This window comes from Camelus dromedarius, chromosome X (genome assembly GCF_036321535.1).
Source record: "Camelus dromedarius isolate mCamDro1 chromosome X, mCamDro1.pat, whole genome shotgun sequence".
In the NCBI taxonomy this organism is placed as follows: Eukaryota; Metazoa; Chordata; class Mammalia; order Artiodactyla; family Camelidae; genus Camelus; species Camelus dromedarius.
This window is the reverse complement of record NC_087472.1, coordinates 23,019,487-23,042,608: the sequence shown is the minus strand read 5'-3', so window position 1 is coordinate 23,042,608 and position 23,122 is coordinate 23,019,487. Positions and strand designations below refer to the sequence as shown.

The 23,122-nt window shown below is 39.8% G+C and overlaps 1 protein-coding gene across 4 annotated transcripts in view; it reads left to right on the top strand.

The window, feature by feature from the left end:
* Positions 1–23,122, top strand: part of GRIA3 (glutamate ionotropic receptor AMPA type subunit 3) — a 262,136-nt gene that overhangs the window by 113,928 nt on the left and 125,086 nt on the right. For all 4 annotated transcript variants that reach the window (XM_010991643.3, XM_010991644.3, XM_010991645.3 and 1 more), the window contains one exon: positions 13,251–13,438. In XM_010991643.3, the coding sequence (XP_010989945.2) occupies positions 13,251–13,438 (188 nt within the window). The remainder of the gene's footprint in view (positions 1–13,250; positions 13,439–23,122) is intronic.

Here is a 23,122-nt window from a genome sequence, read left to right as displayed (position 1 = left end):
CAATTCGCTTCCTCCTAGTCCACAGGTCTAGCCTCTTTCCTCCATCTTGGCCAGCCAGTGTTTTTTTTTAGTAATTTGTACCATTGGTGACAAAGGAGGCTAGGCTTAGTGGGATTGACTTTGTTTACATCTCTTTGCTTTATGCTCATAGCTCTAGCCAAAGTGTCAATTTCCAAGTGAAGCACTAATTAGGAACAAAGAGAGTAAGTGAGCAGAATTTTTTAGAAAGATGTTTCCTCTATCTGTCCCTCTTTCAGATTATCTTTCCTTTTCTCTAAACCCTAGCCTTCATTTGCCTATTATCAGAATAGAATGTTCTTGATCCACCCTCCAAAGTGTCTGACAGCACCTATTTATACAATCCTTAGGGGCCCCTCAAAATAGAATACTGAAGAAATTGAGTCCCAGATTGGGAAAGGAACATGCTCACCCAGTTTAATAAGCCTCTCAAGACTTTCTTAGAAGATAAATTGTAGATTGCAAGCAGGTTGAAACACTTATAATACCTCCTGTGAACTTTATCCTATGGGCAAACGAAAACTTTTGAAGATTTGTGAGAATGAGCGTGGCTATTACATAATCAAAAGAATGACAAGGTTAAAGCTGGTCTTTGTGAGCAGCTTGGATGTAAAGGGGAAGGACTGTTGCAGTAGCCCAAGCAAATAGCAGTAATAACTTCAAAATAACTAATAGTCATGGTAATGTAAAGAAAGGAGAAGATACAGAAAGGGTGAATTAATTTGACTTCATGTTTGCCTGGGGCAATGAAAGAGACAAAGAGAATGCTCAGATTTGAAAACTAGGAAATTTGACACAAATAGGGAAGTCAGTTAAAAAAAATAGCTACTTTGGAGGCAGGGGGCACCTGAGACAGAGTGAGAAATAAATAAGGACACAAGCAATGATAAAAACCTCCTCAGTCTAGTAACTCCGGCTCAGCTCCAAAGGTGGTGATTAACTGATGGGAGATATGCCATTATCCACAGAACTCTGACTGTGTTTCTGTTAAGCATTCACTTACAGTTGATTGCAAGGCCTGCATCCTATTGGCCCTGAAAAATCCTGGGGTGTCTTCAGGTAGTTACACAACAATGTGTTCTTAGTTCTCTGTCATGGAGAAACGCTTAGAAAAATGTATGATTTCATCTTTCCTGGGCAACTGCACATATCAGAGTAATTTCAGCCACTGATGAGGAAGAAGAAGAGTATGAGCTTGAAAGCCAAACCTGGGTGTAGATCCTGGCCCCAAAATTTACTAGTTATGTGCTTTTATTCATAACCCTGTCCCTCTCTGAGATGCAATTTCCTCATCTGTTAATTGGGGATCACTACCAATACTTAGCGTTGTTGAGGGGATTAAAGGTAATAATGTGCATAAATCCTTAGCACAGTGCCCAGCCCAAAGTAGGCATTCAATAAATGTTAGCTTATACTCCTATCCCAAACTTGACAGTGAAAGGGAAAGCAATTTAATTAAAAATCTGAGGAATGAGAGTGAAAGATTTACATATAACAGTACAAAAAGATCTATTATTCCAACAATGATTTGAAGGTGGCATTCAACCATAGCCCCTGAGAGACAGTGGTCACCCTCCGTAGCCTAAGTTTCTCAAGCTAACAGAGGATGGGTATGAGAGCTTGAACCTTCATTTCCCTCCGTCTCAACCAGGTGATCTGTTTGGTGAGATATGTTTTGAGCTGAGTCTTAATGAATGAGAGGTTTATGTGTTGAGAGGGAGGCTTTTCTAGGTGTCAAGGGGAGCCAGAGTTAATCACTAGAGATTGAAGATGCTGGAGAAGGCTGTGCCCTGCACTGTGTGCTTAGGCAGGATGAGCTAAGCCATGGGCTTTGAAGCCTGTGTAGATTAGACTGAGCCCCGGTAGCAAATGGGAGTCCCAACTAGATTTGTGGAGAAAGATATGCTTGAACACACAAACTTACTGGTGAAATCTCAGGCTCCTCCATGCAAAGGCAAAGCTCTGAGGGATATTCATAATGATTTTCCTGTTGGATTTTAACTTTTACTCATTACCAAAATGAATCTTTATCCAGAAAACACAACAGAAACATTATTTTACATTAATATTGAAAGTTAAAACCGGAAGAGAGTTGTGGTTATGTCCATGTTGGCATCTACCACTGGGTAAACCATTTCTTCTCCCCAGACTTCAGTTTCTCATTTGTACAATAAAGAGACTGGGACCATCACTAAATTCTGGCTCTCATATTTGAGAATTCTGAAAGACTTAGGAGAATTCTGGACACCTCAGACCACCTAACTTCTCTGCATCTCAGGCAATATTCAGTCACTCTTCCTGAAGCTCAAGACCCACACAAGATGAAACATTAGCCTGTAAGCCTCCCCCATACTTCTTTTTTTTTTAACATTTTTTATTGATTTATAATCATTTTACAATGTTGTGTAAAATTCCAGTGTTCAGCACAATTTTTCAGTCATTCATGGACATATACACACTCATTGTCACATTTTTTTCTCTGTGAGTTATCGTAACATTTTGTGTATATTTCCCTGTGCTATACAGTGTAATCTTGTTTATCTATTCTACAATTTTGAAATCCCAGTCTATCCCTTCCCACCCTCCACCCCCCTGGTAACCACAAGTCTGTATTCTCTGTGTTCCTGGAGAATGTCATTCTAAGTGAAGTAAGCCAGAAAGAGAAAGAAAAATACCATATGAGATCGCTCATATGTGGAATCTAAAAAACAAAAACAAAAACAAACAAACAAAAACAAAGCATAAATACAGGACAGAAATAGACTCCCCCATACTTCTTAATTCACTCTCAACTCCCCACTGGGAAAACACAATTGAAAGAAAACAGCTAATTGAAATGAGTTGATCTTGGGGATGTTTTTATATGTGTGTTTCCCTTCTTAGTATGCGAGGGGAGCACATGAACATTCTCATTTACCTTGTAAGTTTTGTACATCCCACTTTGGCTGTTTCCTAAACAGTTTCTAGACCACAGTATTAAGTCAAAGGAAACCTTTTTCCCTCAAGGGAAAAGCGTGTTCCCACCATCCTCAGGACTGTGTATTTCACCCCTCTGTGCCCTCTAGGCAAAAGCTTGCCCCTAATATCACCTTTGACAGCCTTCCAACAGTATCAGGATCAAGAAGTCTCTGCCCTCCAGCAGACAGGATAAGCCACAGCCCTTTGCAATCGGGTCCAGACCCCTTACATCTTTGACATAAATTCACCCCCACTTTCTACCTCCTTTCCTCCTCACTGATAGCCATCATCCATACTCCTCCCCTCACCCAAAGCTCAGAAATGTTAAGAGGTCTGGTTTGGCCTTGCTTTCTCAAAATTGAGAATGCTGAAAAAGGTTTCCAGATAAGTCACTTTCTTAATGTGAAGTCTTTTGCTTAATGGAAAACAAGGACATATTTTCTGAGCTCAAGTCCCAGCTGAGTCAATTCACTTTACTACTCCATAGACACAGGCCACAATGTATACCACTGTGTACAAAGGGAAGCCCGGGATGTGAAAGCTCAATGCAAAATATACCTACTTCCAGGAACTGACTCAAAGCTTTTCCCTGCTGGAAGCCAGGTGGCAGGGTGAGGGGCTGTCTTCATACTTGTGGCCTCTAGGTTCTATTTGGAATAAACTGGACCTGGGAAGAAGATGAAATGTGGCTGATTGGTAGCCTTTTTCCTTCACCCCTTTAATCATGTGTAAAGCCTTCCCTCTACCACGCCACCAGAGTTGGCAAATGCATTCTTTGGTTGACATCTACAGTCAGCTCTCTTCCCCAGGTGCCCATAAAGTAAGTGCCTGCTAACCCCTAGACTGCTCAATACTTGCTTGGCTGGCAGATTCAATCATGTGATCAATGCTGGAAATTATTGATTTCAAGGGGATTGAAAGCCAAGTGAGGAAGTGTTATGTAAGAAACCCTATTCATGGGCCTGATCAATCATCCCATGACATCTATGAAGTGTGCAAGTAGTCCACAGAGCCACTTTCAGATGACTCGTACCCTCTGTGACTTTGCATTGCAGGCAGTTTATCCCAGGACATTTATCTAGGTACCAAACAGAAACATAAAGGAACTATGCCCAAGTGCTATAGTATCCCCTTTCATCCAAACTCCAGGTGATCTCAGTTGTGTTTATTCTTTACTTTTTTTATACATCAGACCTTGTGCAGTTGACAATCAGAAGGCTTGTCTATTCTGCTTTTCCCAGACCATAAGTAAATCTATTCCAGATGGTCTTCTAAATTTCCTTTCAGCTGACAATGCAAAGCAAGTTTACTTTCACTCAGTGAAACTGACATAACTATTTGGGCATACTTTCTCAGCTTATAGTGTGGAGAATGAGGCTAAGTAATTCACCAGCAGAGAGACTAAGTTCATAATGAAGAACTAGATGAAGGAGAAAAAATGGAAAAGGCAGGATTCCATGCACTGCTAGCTTCAGGGCCAACTTTAAACTTGACAAGTAGCTGGTAGTTGCCTCCTTGGTGGGATATTTGAGTATCAGAAACACCTCAAGCTGCCAAATAACACTCTCCCACTTACTGTTGTCTACTACAATTCCTCCATTACAGTTGCCCCTTTGCTTTAAGGCTTTGATTCTAATTTAAAACAGAAATCCTTCATGGAGGGGATCACAATTGAAGATCTAATCAGTCATGGACAGTCTAGTATGACTAAAAGGTTTGATTTGGAATGAGGGAGGATTTGTATTGGGGGAGAGGAAAAGGACACAGAACTGGGACACTGGAGGGCACCTTCTGTTTCCTGACTGTACAAATTAGCTAAAGTCCCATCCTAATAATGCAGCTGCAAGGAAGAGAAGATTTGCAGAGGGTCAGCTCTTAATTAAAGGGAAACTTAAACACAATTATGAGGAATGAAGACCCCAGGGAAATTTTAATTTGCCATGGGTAAGTTGGGCTGGGTGTGGGTGAATATTTGTTTTCCTCCTGTTCCATAAAATCCACAGACTGACATCCATATGCAAACACAGAGGGGTTCTTGATCTCCCCATCTCCAACTCCTCACACACAGAAGAGTCTCTGCACTAGCATCTCAGATTTAGACAATCACTATACTGATTTTGGTGGAAACCAAATGTGTTGAAATCAAGTTAAAACAAAAACAAACAACAACAAACAACAAAATGTGGATTCATATGTGTTATGGGAATCTTTCCATGAATTCTTTTTAAAGAAAAGTACATTTTGTTATATGAATAATCACACCCTGAAGTATTGGATTTGGGCTCAGATTTTTTAATATTAGGTTCCTTAGATATGGCAAATATAACTTGAAATAACCGAATTGGGCTCATCATCTCTGTCTTTTCTCTGTCTCGTTTTCTACTCTTCACCTGTATCTCGGCAAACACCTTCAGATTCCATACATAGCTTCTCCCATTCACTTACTTTGCCACAATATACAAGAGAAATGTATCTGAAATTCCATGGAGACTAAAGAAGTTTTAAGAAACGGAGAGAGTGGTTTGCATAAGGTTTGGGTTCAAAGCCCAGGTGAGCCCTAGAGTAAGAACAGAAGGGTAATCTTAATTTGCCTTCTTCCATTTCACATAATTTTTTGATGAATAAAAATATTAATTTCATAAAATGTCAAACATCTGTTAATTGAAATATAACACACAATATTAGATGTCAAATAAACTGAGTTAAAACATATGTGACATAGATTGCAGATACTTAAAATCATGAATATATAAAGGCTCTTATAAATAAATAAGAAAGACATTAACATCACAAGAGAAATCTGAACAAAGGAAATAAATGGGAAATTCTCAAAATAAGATATAAAGATAGACACAAAGATGAAAAAAGTCTCTAACTGCTAATAATCAAAGATGCTAACAAAAAAGAGAATCTTTTATATTCCCCTATCAAATGGGAAAATATATTATTCAGTGCTAACAAAGGGGTAGGGGACAAGTACTCTCATATTCTGTTGATGGGAACATAAAGTGGAGGGCAAGTTGGCAATGTGTATGAAAAGCCTTGAAAATGTTCATAAATGTTTGGCTTGATATTCCTACCCCTGGAAATAATTAGAGATGTTCTATGAGTGTTGCCATCATAGAATTATTTACAGTAAGTAGAGACTGGAAACAGTTGAAATGTTCATGTTGGGGAATGGTTAAATAAATTACAGTATGCCTAAAAGATGGAATATTATGTAGCTATTAAAACCATGTTTGAAAACATTTATTTAATGTTCTGTTATTAACGTAAGAAAATGTCCAAGATATAATGTTAGATGTTTTTAAATGATAGGACACAAATTGTACAATCTATTTTACCAAAATAAAACATGCAGTATATTTACATAAAATAGAAAGGAAAGAACTACATCAAATACTAACAGTGGTTATCCTGGAGGAAGAGTCACCCACACTTTTACTTTTTTTTTCATTTTTTGTGTCTGCTCAAGTGTCCAAAATGAGCACATATTAATTTTATACCTAGAAAGAAAAACACAGATGCTACATCAGGAGAAGAAAGACATTTGTTAAAGTGATTTGAGTCCATTAGCGTCTGCTCCCCACACAGTGTTCCAAGGTTCCTCATCTACCACAGGAAGAAGCGATTTGTAACCGTGGCCTGAGCCTTCTCCTCTAGCTCTGTGCCTTTGTCTGCTTATTTCTGGATGGTACAGAGCCCTTCTGGATCTTGCTTTTCTTACGAAGAACCTTACTGCCAGTCATGAAGGACATCTAAGAAAAGAGACTTGCTTCCATAAACCTCATTTGCATTGGGTAGCCATTACAGTAGGTCAGTGGTTCTCAATTCTGCTTGTACATGAGAATCACCCAGGGAGTTTAAAACAAAACAAAGCAGAAATCACTTCCAGTGATTTGGATTTAATTGGTCCAGGGTGAGGCTTGGACATCAATTTTTTAAAGCTCCCAAGGTGATTATAATATATAACCAGAGTCGAGGAGCAGAGAGGTAAGTGAAGATACAGGAAAACAGAGGATTGCTTTCCTCAGCTAAATTCAGTTGAGTAAGATAGGCCAGACTGACACCGACCCTCTGAGGACCTTTTCCACCAGCTACCAGCTATACCTTTGTCAAATACCACGGCCTAAAGATCACAAAGCACACCACCAACTTCCACATTCAGTATCTGAATGACCCCGGGAAGTGGATAGACCCCAAAACAATGTTCAACATTCTCTCTTCCTTTCCTTCCAAACTCTTGTGTTAAGGCCACTGCTAAAAGGCAACTGTATTAGCTGGAGGGATGACACATTAAGCCATGAGCCATTCTTTTGATGGCACCTAGAAAAGGACAGAATGCTGAGAGAGTGGGGCAGAGGACAGGCAAGTTTTGATGTGGAGAAAGAGGTAAGAAAAAGCCAGAAGTGGTGCTCATAGGTCTAGTTGGGGTACTGGGTAGACGGGGAACATCAGGATCCTGTGTGGCATCAAGAAGATGAAAGGGCACACAGAGAGACAAGCTCTGCCACTTCATAATGTTGCCGAAGGGCATCCTGAAACAAGACCTGTAAAGTTGGCTTAGCAGCAGAACGTACTTGAAAGAGCACAAAATTGGAAGTGGAGAGACTTGCTTCTGGGGCCAGGACTAGGGTGAGGCAATGTGGCTACACTTGCACAGCCCTAAGTGCCTTCTTAGGGGAGGCAAGTGGGAGTGAGGAGATGCTGGTCACAGGGTACAAAGTTTCAGTTATGCAAGATGAATCAGTTCTGGAGATCTAATGTCCAGCATGGTGGCCATTAACGACAGTTAACACTCTGATGATACAGGAAACAATACTGTGTTGTATTCTTGACATTTGCTAAGAGGGTAAATAGTAAGTTTTCACAGCACACACACAGAAAGAGCAAAAATGGCCACTCTGTGAGGTGATGGATATATGCATGAGCTTGATTGTGCCTATCATTTCACATTGTATATGTAAATCAAAACATCAAGTTGTACATCTTAAATATATATAATTTCTATGTGCCAATTATACCTCAATACATTTGGAAAAAAAAAAAAGACAAACCAAAAAACTGTACCCTAACTGCTTCTCTTGCTTCACCCTCATCCTGGCCCTGCTTACTTAGGTTCTACTCTTTCTTCTGACTCTAAACTAGCTGTGTGATTTGGGGCAAGTCACTGTTTCTCTCTAACAACTACCTTCCAAACCAGAACAGCTCCACTTTTACCTTCCATGAAAATTTATTTTGAAATAAGAGTTTAAGAGCTTTAAAAATTCTATCTGACTGCTCTCAGTCATCTGTAAGAGTCCTTCTAGCCTCTAATTCTGGGGTTCCATGACTGAAAAGTGCAGACCACAAGAATTTTCATAGGCCAGTTTGAGCCTCTCTTTTTCAACCTGCAAATACTGAAAAGGCATTTTTCTACACAAGCCAATGGGACAAATATTGCATTACTCTCTGGGAAAGATCAATTTGTCTCTCTAGAACATTTCTAGAGGATCAGCAATCCCTTTTGGGACTTTATGGAAAATTCCCTGAGAATCCTAGCCAGGCATAGAATGCTATCAATGTCAACATTCATATGAAGCCCATTTGTCCATATCAGAGAGCCCCATCATTTGGGGGACTGCTAGCGACCATGTCAGAAGTACAGATGATGTGGCTCAGAGAGAACTGGTAGAGGTTCAACAGCAACAACAAGTGATGCGAGGTCCTGCTGGAATATACAAAGCAAGAAGGAGAAAATTATCCTCAACTGTATTTCTTTGAGTGTCTTCATCACCATGTGTCAATATCCTATTTCTTATTCTTCTTTGTTTTCAGATCAAATACCAAGTTTGTTCAGCGTGGAGCAGCTTTCATATCGTTTGTACATTGAATGAAATACTTGCCTTCTTTCTCCCTGTGAAAATGATTTTGACAATTGTAGATTTGAGATTTTTTGGTATCTGCTGTCATGAGGTCAACCTAATAGTCAAAGATTGAATTCCCTGGGAGCAGATTCTGAGATGGAGATTGGCATACAAAATTTTATGGGGGAGCATTCTCATTAAAAACACTTGTAGGAAGAAAAGAAGGAAACAGGTTTGGGCAGAAGGAGAAGATGGGCTGTGATGCAGCCGTAGCAAGGCCTCAACTTGCCCTTCAGGTAGCTCTGAAGTTGTGGTGGCCCATTAGAGTTACCTCATTTGAAGCAAAGGGGTTGTGCCTTGATTCCCCATCACAGCGAGTCACTGGATGCAGGCGGCCCTGGGAAGGGAGTATTACCCTAAGCTAGGCAGCTCTCTTCAGCCAACAACTTTCCCAGAAGTTGAAGGAATAGGTCCTTTGGTGTTGAAGGGGGATCTGGGTGGTACAGCACAGCATCCCAACACTAGCCTTGACCAAGAGGGCCTCCTGGTTTAGCAAGAGTAGCCCAACAATCAACCCAGCAGGATTGGCTTGGTCATGGCTGCGGCCCAGTTCTTTGTTCACAATCACCTTGCCTCTCTTCTATTTGTCATGCTCCTATGTTATCTTGGTTGAATGCAGGTGACAATGTAGCATTCACCCAGTTACCTACGTGGGAACTCCCATTCTTTAAAACAAGAAGAAACAGAAGGTGGACAGTAGTTTGGAATCGGGTTGAGAGAATTTGCTGCTCAAATAAAAGTAGCTTTCAGTTTTGCAGAGTTGGGCACATTAAAGCTCACACCAGCGGAGGACAATTCTGAAGCTGCTAAAACAGCAGACTTATTTTTACAAAGCCAAGGCTTTGTTATGCACCTCACCTCCTGCCAGCACCAACGCTGGCTTTTATTCTGTCTCCAGCTACAAACTTTTCTGTTTTACTTTGTTTTCCCTCCCTCCAACTCATATTCACTCTCTTTAGTCAGTTGTAACAGGGAACAGTCAAACTATAATAAGTTAGGTACAAAAACAAATGAAAGCTTTTTTTTGGATCACTCACTGACAGGTACTGACTTGAGGTGACCGTTCCCCCCAGGGTTCTTGAGTACACGGCCACATGCTCAAGCAGACACAAGGAGACTGCGTGGTGAAAAGATACTGCAGTGTTAAGCGACAGTTCTTACTCGCTCAGAAATGTGAGCAACGCTTACAGCCCAGGAGACCCCACACCTGAGCTCATTAAGAAATCAGTGTGCTTTTTTCTATTTAATTTTTGAATAGGTCACACATTCACATGGTTCAAAGAACAAAGGTATAAAATGATCTATAAAATCAGTGTTTATTAAGAGGCCTCGCATTTGTGGCAGCAGGTGGCGTATAGAGCGGCTCTCATTTGTCATCCATCTTTTCCAGGAGCTCATGCTCTTAGAGGACAGCATGAGTTGTACTTTTTAATCTTTACTGTTTTTGTACTTACAGAGAATAATACCTGCTTTTTGTAAAAAAGTCAAACCTTACATCAATAAATGACAGTGCAAGTAGAAGTTCCTGGTAATCCTATACCTGTGAGATAACTACTGCCAGTTCCTTCAAATGTTTTCTATACACGTACAGATATGGAATTTTCTTTACAAATACGGTATTACACTCTAAATGCTATTTTGTTGCTTTTTTCTAAGTAAGAGTATTTTGCAGAAATCTTTCCTTTTATTATATAGCGATTGAGCTTTCTTTTTAACAGCACGGTTTTCCATGCGCACGAACTATAATTTATTTATCCAGTTTTACTTTGAATTTTAAAATTTCTGTCAGACAGTTCTTCAAATTGGTTTCTCCACTACTTGTAACTAATTTAAATCTACTCATCTCTGGAGAAATGAATGAGTAGTCGGTAAGGGAAGCTTCATGGAGGAAGAGAGTCACCCACAAAGATCTATAGGTAGCAGAGGATGTCAGGAAAAAGGACAGACAGGTGCAATTGCCTTCAGTAGGTAACAAGGAGAGCACTCTGTAAGTGGGCAAGACCATCTTCCAGATTTGAGTGGACATGAAAACTGGGAAGAAATGGGGACTGGGATGGGGTGAAGGATTAAAGAAAGGAAGATTAAAGCAGGTTGGAATGGAATAAGTCCTGATACATGAATGGTGAGTTGTTACAGAGCAAAGGTTTTATGGAGAAAACTGATATGCTTTAGTTGAATCCAAGCTTAATATCAATTAACAATATAATGTGGCTATTTGAAAATACTAGCAATCCTACGTACTGAAACAACAGTTCCTATCAAAGCAAGCAATAATCCACACTGGTCACATCTGAACTATCAGGATCAATAAAATATTGACAAATGTTCATAGGAGAGAGACAGAACAGTGAGGGAACCTATTGTCATGTCATGAAAGTAATTGTTGAAGGATTGGGACATCTTTAGCCTGAAAAGAAAGGTAATGGGTCATATGCATCTGCTGTTCTTTAAAATTTGAAGGACTATCACATGGAAAAGGGATTAAATTTGTCCCTTTGGTTCCAAAATGGTAGAGTAGGACTAACAATTAGAGATTACAGGAATGTAGGGTTTGACTCAACAGACAAAAATACTTGTATTTTGCTAAAGGGCATTTTTTAAGTTTAGATATATCGAAGGTGCCCTGTGTAATTTTATTACCATTATTATTCAGCCAACACTTTCTTCATAAATAGCACAGAAGTAAAATTCAACCTAGTCCTTGCTGAATTTTCATAAATTCTTAATTAGTGGGATTCAAAATAATGAGGCTTTATTGTACATTTCTGAAGAAAGATTTTCAAATACTTTAATCTTTTTCTTCCTGGTTATTTCTTAATCTCATGCCTTGGCCCACCATGTGCCCTCAACTCCCACTGAAGCAAGGAGCACATGGAAAACCCACATGAAAATGTAAATCTGAGAAATAAATATGCGTGGTTGGTTTAAAAAGAGTAAGAATTAACATTTAAAGCAATGGTAATTTACTCTGATCTGTAATTTTGAGCTCCTGTGCTGAAATTGCTCATTTGGAAATTACCAAGTGCTTGGGTCTCGTTTGTGACCTTCTTCCTGCGTACACCCAGCACACAAAGGAGTCGTAATGACCAACTGAGTCACCACTGCCATCTCCCTGAAGCATGCTTTCCAAATGTCAGTACCATTTTCTATGGTGCAGTGAAAAAGATACCCAACCGTAACCTGCTTAACACTACAGGGGGAGCCGGAGGCGGCCCAGAATCTGGAATGTGTTCAAAAGGCAGGACAATCGTCCCCATTCTCAACCCCTCCAACATCCAAATTGTTTGGGCACAGATCATTTTGGCCTTGAAAATCATCCCCAGTACCCATCCCCATTAGTCACTACCTAAGTATAAGTGGAATACAATTTAAATGTAATGGGGAAAATAAAGCTGCTTTTGACCATATCCCAATAAAACGATGTCTATACCTGATGAAATTTATACTTGGTTTATGGATTCATACCAGAAACAAATATATAGACATGCTATAATATTAAAGACATGAATACTCTAAAAGACCACTACATAGGAAACCCCTGTGCTATTCCGCAGTTCATACTTTAAGATATACTGTTCTTTCCAACTTCTCAAACCCTGACTCCAAAAAGGTTACCCAAAACTCAAGCATCAGAACTTTTCTTACCCATTCAGCATAGATGCAGAGTGTTAGTATTTGATAGTTGTCTGATAGAAATTAACTAAAAAGGAACCAAGATACTCTGGTAAATTTCATTGAGAAAGAGGAAGAATTTAGGAAGATTGAACTTTTTCATAATGCTGTGAACAAAGAACTAGTATGATATCTTTGTTATAGACTGTTTTTGTCAGCTTTTCTGAGAGTTCTATTACTTGGGAAATTTTTTTTTTTAACCTCGTCAGCTAGTCTTATCCATGTAAGTATCGGCCGTATTATAATTGGGTTCTATCTCTACTAAAGCTGTTTCTAATTCTGAAGAATGTTGATGTGGAAGATGAAAGAAGTGAGCTTCAAATTGCAATAGGGAAGATTGTAGCCAGAAATAAGAAAGAAGCTACTGGCATTCATTCCATAGATACTTTAATATGATAATACATGTCAATAAAAACAATTAGGTACGATAAGTCAGCTGTGATTGCTTAAGTACAGTTTGATAAACACCTAGCCTGGTGCCCACACATTGTAGAATCTTCTTTCCTTTAAAACAAGATAGAGATGCCAACTATCTGAAAAGTTAAGCAGAGGTTCTGAGTAAGCCTGCTGTCCACAATGGATGAGGTTCAATGGAACCCCATGGACTATGAAGAAAAACTCTGTAGAATCTTTAATACCTACAGAAAGATTTTTAAAAGAAAAAATAATCAATGTAGCTGTTTTTCCTTCTTTCAGGATTTTCCATTCTGCAAGCGATTATGGAAGCAGCAGTGCAAAACAACTGGCAAGTGACAGCAAGGTCTGTGGGAAACATAAAGGACGTCCAAGAATTCAGGCGCATAATTGAAGAAATGGACAGGAGGCAGGAAAAACGATACTTGATCGACTGCGAAGTCGAAAGGATTAACACAATTTTGGAACAGGTACATTTAAGATTTATTCCACCCCCAGCCAACCTGTTAAATCATCAACCTGCAGCAGTTCCCATATCTGCTAATAAATTAAGTAGCCAACAGACTAAATGTGCCAACATATTCTGATCATCTCTCCAATCCTTTGTTCCTCCCCAGTGGCTGCAGGAAAAAAAAGAGAGATTGAAAGAAACAAAAGAAAATCTAAGCTGTTAAAAACTGCCTACCATATTAATCTGGTTGTCTCTGCAATTTAATGCTATCAGATAAACACACCCTTCCACACCTCTGTTTCATAGATAGCTGACTATTTCAAAATAATCCCTATACCTTCCTCTTGGCAAGGAACAGGCAAGGGATTAGGCAGGGCAGAAGGATAGGGTTTTTGTTTCAGGGGCCTAGTTGCAAAGTGTCAGAGTACTATTCACTAGGTTTGAATTTGTGGATATTTTTGCAGAATATTCCTCTGGTTTGAGAAAGGAATAGAGAGAGAGCGTGAATTAATGAGAATACGTGTATATATAGTTGAAGGCCATTTTTAAAGTAAGATGTCTTATGAGAAAAAGTTTATGGTTTTTAAAATGTGAAGAAACTGAAAAAGAATTAGACTGGGGGAAAGATATAATTCAATGGGCCAAATGATATTTATTATCAATCTTGGATATTTAAATTTAAGACTAAAAATATTAGAAGAAATGTTTCACCCTAAGCCAGATGGATATTCTGTTTGGAGTAAAGAGTCAAATCGAAATGTGGTGAAAGTTTATTATTTTCCTAAGAAGTCTCAATTTGCCGGTTAATAACAAAGTATCTGTGCTGCCATAAACCAAACTGTAAGGGAAACATTTCCATTCTAATTCGATCCCAGTGTACCTAGGGGCCAAAACAGCTTCAGAGATTGAAATTATAGTGAGCAGCCATTGCCTGGGAGAGCTGTTTTATAGCAAATTAAATATTAACAATTTGTCAGATATGCCCCCACAAGAAGAGAATGCAAAAAAAGAAAATCAGTAAGGAAAGGGGAGGGATGGAAGGGGAGGGGCGGGAGGGGAGGGTTGGGGAGAAAATAGGAGGGAGGGAGGAAGGAAGGAAGGAAGGAAGGGCTGACTGCATCATAGGATGCAAAGCTGTCCCCTTCTTAAGAACACCATCACCTCTAGTGAATCAGCCTCACGAAATATCTAGAGCACTAGCCTGGCTAAATCAAATTTCCCAACTAACATTCTCTTGAGCTACCCAAATGATCTACCCCTCCCTTCCAAAAGAAAAAAAACTGCCTTTGATTTTCTTAGATCTTGAAAGTGAAGAATCAGGTCAGTGATGCTGGAGTATGTACTACATGCCCTCTAAAATTTTATACCAAAATAGCCTTTTAGTGGGTGACCTACTTAATAGCCGAAAGCAGAGGAACATCCTCCTTGTCGTACTTTGTTTTCCTTCTTTTGTACTAGTGACTTTGGCTTCTTGAATATTTTGCATTCTGATAAGTCTTTTGGGTTTTATAGGACCTTATACTGGAGTCTGGGATTTTTCAGCATGATGTAATAGAAAAAGCAGTGGCTAGAGCTGTGAATTCTATATAGCAGTGGGATCTTAGGTGCTTAAAAATCTATGCCTCAGTTGTCTCACCTACATAATGGGGAAAATTAAATTTTCTCTTCCTCACATGGTTGGTATAATTGCTTTGAAAGGCATAAAAGACCATAGAAAAAAATAGTCATTATTACTAAACATTTTCAGGAAAAGTAAACTAACATTATTCCAAAACCCTGTTCTCTCTTCTAATGTCTGACTTTCTATCTTCCTTTCTTCTATATGTGCATTCACAGCATCCCTCAAAACACTTTCTATACAATTCTTGAGGGCACATTGTTCAAAATAAAGTTTTAACAACATCCAGGTAAGGCTAGGGAGTTCATTTCACTTACTCTTTTTCCTGCATTCAAAAAATCATCATAAAACTATCAACTCGTGATTATTTTCTTTATCATTTAAGGAATTTCTACAAGGTCATTAAGTACTGTGAGGTAGGAATCAGGTTTGTCTTGTTCACTGTTGTATATTCAGTGTCCCACAGAGTATCTGGCACATAGTGTTAGATGGATAGATGGATGGGTGGATGAATAGATAGATGGGCAAATATTGAACAAGCACATTTCAATAAGTTCCACTGGGATTTTGCTATACTTCCATCAAGAGGCAAAACAGTGCCTGCAGCCACATGATGTGATTATTAAAGTACATGGTTTCTCAAAGGTTTAAGATAGGCGCTCTCAGCTCAAGCATATTCTGTTACCATGAATTTACCAGAATTTATTTCTTTAGATATAGATTTCTCATTAAACAAATTATTTAAATTAAGCAATAAATTCAACACGCTCTTTCTTTAGAGAAGACTTTTTAAAAATAAATTGATTACTAAGATACAGAGATATCACTTTTCTCATTGGTTTCCAACTCTTCTTGACAAACTTATCATAATTCATTATATAAATTCTAGTTAGAATGATACCATTTATAACTCAAATAGTATCAAATCCTCCCCCCCAAATCCTCCCATCCTCCAAAGGTATTTTCAACTTTGTTTGAGTGTATTTGCATGGAAGGAAACTTCTATAGTCTCCCATAAAATTACACTTCATGCCACTATTTGAGGTAAAAGAGCCCATTACACAACTACAACTGTATTCCCTATAGATCAGATTTTGGCATAAGGTAAATTCATATTGTATTCTATATCCAAAGGGTGGTAATGAAAAGACCTCAATATGGTTCAATTTTTCAAATATAAGCAGGTCTTCAATATGTCACTATATAGCATAACATCCCCATTCCATGATACAGGTTCTAATTTTCCCTATGAATGTTTAAACACTTATGGGGTAAATCAAAACTCTTCCAACATTTCTTTCCAAAGCTCTCTTTTATCTCTTTCAACCTTTCAGACTACAGCAGGAAAAAAGATTTAATTAGGTACCAATCTGTCTTTAATATTTCTCCTTAACAGTTAATCTGTAAGGAAACAATTCCAAATTTCTGGCTACAAGAATTAACATACCAAAGGACAGAGCTATAGACAGTTGAAACCATGAAGGGTTGTCAGAACACACACAGAATATTTAGAAACTGTAGATCCTGAACCCAAGAATTAAGAGCACTTTTCATAGGAAGATTTAGGTGTACTAGGAAGAATGTGCCATTGACTTGCACTGATGGAGCTCTCCCATTACTGTAATGTGTTCCTGAGGCCCTCCCCACCTTAATTCAGCTGCCTTAATTCAATGACCAATCTAAACATTAACTTTCAAAAAAGTTGCCCCTCATAGAGTTATCTACCCATGACTGAACAGATGCTCCATCGCAATAGTGTCTACCTGTGGGCTGTTTTGAAGGTCAGACACCGTAAAAGGAATGGGTCTGTTGGATGTTTGATGTTTATTTGGAGAGGCAGCATAGCATAGAGTTTCCAAGTGTGGACTCTGGAGCCAATCTGCCTGGATTCTGTCACTAACTAGCTGTGTGACCTAGGGCGAGTTACTTAGCTCTCTGTGCCTCCATTTTCTGGTTATAAAATGGAAATGACAACAGTAACTTAAGGAGTTAATATATGCAAAACATTTAGAAAAGTTCCTGGCACACAGTGTTTGTATAGCGCTTTGATGCTAAACAAAATGTTTTCACGTAGATTATCTCATTTGAGCCTCACTATGGGAGGCAGGCAGGGCAGATGTGTTTATCCCAGATTTACAGATGATAAATTGTCACTTAGAGACATTTAGATGATTTGTCCAAATGTGGCTCTCTGCCCAACCCTAGTAAGTGGCAGAGCAAGGACACAAGTCTTCTGACTCCTAGTCCAGCTCTTACTCCTGCACTGAACCACCTTCCTTAATTTCTAAGTCATTTATTAAGTATTTAGCCCATGCCAAACCCTAGATTAGGCCTGCTCATCAGTTTACAGCTTAAAACAATTGCAAAGTAATTGGAGAAGGTCCAGAGAAGCATTGCAAAAAATGATGAAAGCGTTAGAAAATAGGGCCTATGAGGAAAGGCTAAATGAGTTGGGGTTGTTTAGCCTGGTGAAAGAGAGCCAAGAGGCAGCTTAATCACCATCCTCAGGTATATGGAGTTATCGTAAAGAGGACACTGACCAACTGTTCTGTGTGCCGAAGGACAGTACCAGAGCAAATGAGCTTAACTAGACCAGAGAGAGAGGCCGCATTAGCAAGGACTCATTACAGGGAGAGAGAAAACTGGAGGAAAGTAAAATCTCACCAGCGGGGGCTATATGAAGGTGAGGCCATTGTGAATTAGTGAAAAGTCAGGTCTAGAATAGTTTTAAGATTGTTTTCAGGAATATACAAATATTCCAAGCTAATCCTGTGTGATGACAAATAAATATCCTTATAGAAGGCTTATTTTAATGAGTAGGTAAGAATATTTCTTAATTGCCTCTTTAATGGATATTGAAAAGGTTGTCTCCTTAAAGAAATTTAAATATCCCCCTTTCAGTCTTCACCATATTTTTATTTTTCTGTAGATAATTCAAAGGTAAATCTCAGCATAGTCCCTGCTTGAATTGTAGCATATACAGACTTAGCGGAGCCCAAACCAATGTTTCAATGTGCTGTGCAGGAAAATATAGAATGTCTGCTTTCCCCTGGAAATATTCCAAGCTAAAATCACCTCCTCATGGAAAGTAGTGCTTCTTCAGGACAGAATCCTGAGGCAAGTCAGTCCCTTATGTTCCTTTCATTTGACTCTGTGACTTCAAAAACAGTCATTTTAAGAAATGAAACTTCCAAGTTAGTAAGTCAGGTTCCTAAAGATAACAGTTTAAACAAGATGAATGTTATTAGGGGCTCTTGTAAAGTATGAGGGTGTAACACAAAGGAGACAGTGCTCACTCACTCCAAAATATGTCTAGCAATTGGGGTCACATAGAGCACTGTTGTCAATGGCTAGACTTGTGTCAAGTGAAGTAAAAATGTTATAGCTTTATATCTGTCCTTTGCTTCACCCTTCACTCAGCACATACTGGTACTGTCCAATCTCTCTCCTTTTTTTGCTCCCTCTTTGTCCCGCCCTTAATCTCAGTGATCCTACTACAGCATTGTGCTGACTTGCCAGTCCAGAAGACAGTTTGTGGGTAGCATCGCCTGGTAGAGTTGAATAAACACAAACTTGGGACTCAAATAGATGTGATTTCAAATCCCAGCACCTTCACTTCCCTGTTGCATGACACTGAAGAAAGTGACTTCATTTTTTGAGGCTCAATTTTCTCATCTTGAAAGACTATTCCACTACGTTCCTTTCACAGGATCCTCATGTGTTGTGAGGATTACACAAAGTAGTATGTGGAGCACCGGGTCCAGCGCTTGGCACTCAGTAGGCTCTCAGTGACCAGTAACCATAGTTATTTGCTCATGAGTGGTAGGTTTTTGTGCTTATGGAAATGAGTTATTTAGGGACTGTTGCTCAAGGACAGTGTCACATGGATTTTCCAAGATATCAGTTCAATCTAAGATCTTACCATGAGAACAGAGTCTGAGACTTAGCTATGTTCAGTTCTCACTAATATGAGTTTAGCATGCTAGACAACCTCTCTGCTTTTTCTCCAATGTAACATTGGGTAACACACAAAGATTGATAAGCTCAAGGACTACTGGAGAATTAACTGGATTTTTCAACATCACTTAAAGTAATTAAAGGCACTAAAGCCTTGAGCTATGTATGACAACTGGGCATTTTTAATAACAAATAAGTATTAAGTGCTTACAATGTTCCAGATACTATTTTCATCAATGTGGGTGGAGATGTGTGCATTTATCCACCTCATGTGAGTTAATCCTCATATTAGCCCTATAAGGTAGATGGAAATATTATCTCCATTTAACAGATGTGGGAATTGAGACTTAGAGGTCATACAGCTAATAATTGGTGGAGCCAGAGTTCGAACCCAGGGAGTCTGGTTCCAAATGCTGTTAATCACTGCGCTAATCAGCCCTGCATCTGACTGATGTTTTCAATCAGAGTAGATTCAACCAGAGGTTATGAGATGAGCATCCTAATGAAGCCAGGAGCAGCGGCTCTGTTTACAACAAGCATTGTTGAACAACAAGCATCTCACAGATATTTTCTCTACTTGACGAGGATCCATATTCCATTAACACACGGAACTGAAAATATGCCCTTTAAACCTACCCTTTGGTGAAGAACTCATTTATGATGAACAGGGTCATTTACTTGTGGTGCCAACAATCTAACTAGGCAGGGGGCTCCACAAGAGTAGGAATCAATTGTGAGGGGTACTTTCTCCGAGTGGTACGTAAGTACAACTAGAATTCCAATCTGTGTGCATCTATTCTCAGATAAAGAAACACAATCTTCATTATTTTACCAAAAACTGCCCTAGGGGTTGCCCATTTTCTCCTCCTTTAATAGGGAATAACTTGAATGTAACTGGCAAAGTCTGGAAGGTACAACTCCCCTTCCCTGTGTTAACCTCTGGAAAATCAAGCATAAAATAAGGCTGGCTCTGGGAAAGCATAAATGCCCATTGGGTAAGTATTTAGGGTGGATGCTCAGCTTTTCTGGGCTACTAGACTTGAGCAGCAGTGCCCCAGGGGGTGTGTGCCTTCCTCCCAGCCGTTACCACCCTTAAACTCCAGTGAGAAGGGCCACTGCCTTGAGCTCCGAGCTCTCGAGGGCTCCTCATACCATAAACACTAGAAAACAAAGGCTTTTTTTCTTTTTGGCCCTAAGAATTTTGAAAAGTTAGTAGCTGGTTGAACATCAGGGGGTGGAAAGGAAAAGGACACAAAAGCCAAACTGGGCTCCTTGGATCAGAGCACAAAGGTACATGGAGTCAAGGACAGGGACAGTGAAAGAGAAAATGACAACTCATGCCATAGGAAACCAGAAAAAATGATGAATTTTGTTTCAAATTGGCCTCCCCAAATCAGTCTCAGTGAAGGGGTTTGACAGAAAAGTTTCTCTCAATACCTGCACTCCCTCCTTTGACACTACTGGAATGATGTAGCTTTGGAAGACATGCAGAATTGTTCAGCAACCCCAAGTCAGAAGAGTGAGCCATAGGGGTGGGGAATTAACTCTGCTCGGCTTCTTGGAGAACTTCTCAGGTCCACTCCATCCTGGCTTCAGATAGATTCAGCCTCTACCCAGGAGTTCTGAGCTCTGGGCCCAGCTTCCTCCCCACCCGCCCTGCCCGGCCCCAACAGGGTGTTTGGATCTCACAGGTAGTAGGGTGAGTCTGAGAGCGAGCCTGAGTCCTTTAGCTTCCTGGCGTCTTTCAAGAGAGTGGGCTACAGGGTCTTGGGTGTGTGAAAGGATTTCCACCTAAAATGGAACCAGAGGAGATGAAATCGAGACTCTCACACGTTGCACCCTCAGGAGAATAAAACTTAAGAACTCAAAGACTGGGGGGAGGGTATAGCTCAAGTGGTAGAGCGCATGCTTAGTATGTACCAGGTCCTGGGTTCAATCCCCAGTACCTCCTCTATAAATAAACAAACAGACCAAATTACCTCTATCCCCTGCTTAAAAAAAAGATACCTGAAAGACTGATTTCTCATAAATGCCTAATTTACAGAAGTCCAAGACTTATCTCCTGAATATCTGCCAAGAATCTCCCCCATCCTCAAGCCAGTGAACTTACTGCCTGGACTCTGGCTGGACCTCCCCCTCTTTGCAGTCCTTGCCATAAATACATCCTTCCCCAGACCTTCAAGGGACTCACCTGTAGTTTGCATTTCCTGGATTGCAATTTCTCTGCTACTTCTGAATAAATGCAATACCTGGTAGTTTGAACGTGCCTCAGTTTCTCTCTTTATTTAGGCTGACAGGTGGATACAGAGACCAGGCCAAGGCATACCTTGTTTTTGGACTTTATAACATTTAGATATACGGTATGTCGTCCTCCATTTGTACTCTGGCCGTGGGCTCCGAAATGTTAGGAGTGAGCTTGCTTCTCTCATGGCCTAGAAACATAAATGCCCCTGTCAAAATGTCCTGTTTATTCCTGGAAAGTAGGTTTTTTTCTAAACACTCTGGTCTCATGCAGTGTGACTGTAGCTCTTCCAGTCACCTATCGCGATACCTGCCTGGGGAAGCGGGTTTGAGGAGGGTGCTTCTGCACAGTAACGGAGTCTCTTCCTGACTAGCTTAAAGGCTTCACCAAGTATCTGGCAGAACTGGGATAGAGAGTGATGGTCCCATTATTCTTTTGAAAGATTTTTTTATCCTACGTCTACCTCTCAGGGGTGGGTACAGCTTACTCCAGGGAATCTTTCTGATACTCTTGCATTTTTTGCTTTATTCTGCAGACATTCCCTTTTACCCTGTCCAAAGTCCAAAAAAAAAAAAAAAAAAGAAGATGGTCAGGAGACATGATTAGGATAAATTATAGGTCTGGAGGAGCAGTGATAGGTAAATAAATTTCTCCTCCCCCTTTCCATGCCCACTGCCACAATCCATTCTATGTCAGATCCTTTTCAACACTAGAGGTTGTCTAAGAAAGACTCTCTACTTAGAATTCCAAAGTTCTTCTAGACACCTGCTTTCAGGGGCATGATTATAAGCTGAGAGTTCCATCACCACATATTAGTGGTTCTATACTTCACATTTAGCTCTATGTCCTCCATGACATTCAGATTATATGGTGGGCTGAGTACTAGATAGGAGACAGTACAGCTATATTGGAGACCCTTGAACCAAAGCAGGATGCCATTTATTTCTCAGCCTGCATCTATAGGTGGACTGAATGAGAAGCTTTTCAGAATCTTCGAAAGACAAAGACAATAAGGGATTTGTCAGGTGTTACCTGGATTTCAAAGGGCAATCTGAAGCCATACCCCCATGACAGAGAAAGAAAATGCCACACAGAATGGGACCTCCTGGAGTGGATAAACTTGCTTAGCTACCTAAGAAATCACTGCATAATCAAGAGGCAACTCAGGAAGAAGAAGGAAGGCAAAGGTATCAGACCTCTAGAACAGGCATTGTAATTGACATGGAAAATTTCCCAGACAAGGGCCAGGCAACTGTTCTGAGGTTAACATCACACAAGGGCTTATATTCAGAGTACCACACTAGGCACGACTGGGAGAAACAAAGGTTCTCTTTCTTTCTTTCCGTTTTAAAATTTGTAATAGCCCCTAGCCATGTGAATCAAGTTAGAGAGCAGCATCTCAACAAATGTAAAATCATATAATAAAGGCTAGGTACATATGTGCTGGTAGAATAAAAGGAATTAGAAACGCCTGCAGCATATTTTTGTATATGAGTAAACTCACCATAAAACGTAAGGTCAAAGTGGTTCTAACACTATGCCTCTCCATCTTCTTCTCCCAGGCACAAGTTAACGCCCATATATAAAAAAAGAGATCCCATTCCTCTTTGTTTCTTCTGCTCCCCAATCTGCTAATGAGCATGCTTCCAAGCATAGATGCATACATAGCCAAGCATACCCATTGGCCTTCCTTCAGCTCTTACTGTATCTTACTAGATGTACCATTTCTTTCCCCACCTCCAACCTATTCCAGGTTTCTCTGTATAAATTGGCTGCCTCATTCATCCTTTTCAGGGACCCTTTTTGTTACCTCAGTCATGGTGTCCAGTGGTCTTTCTTACCCTAATGTCATGGTGATTTAATCCTATTACTTAACATATATTAGA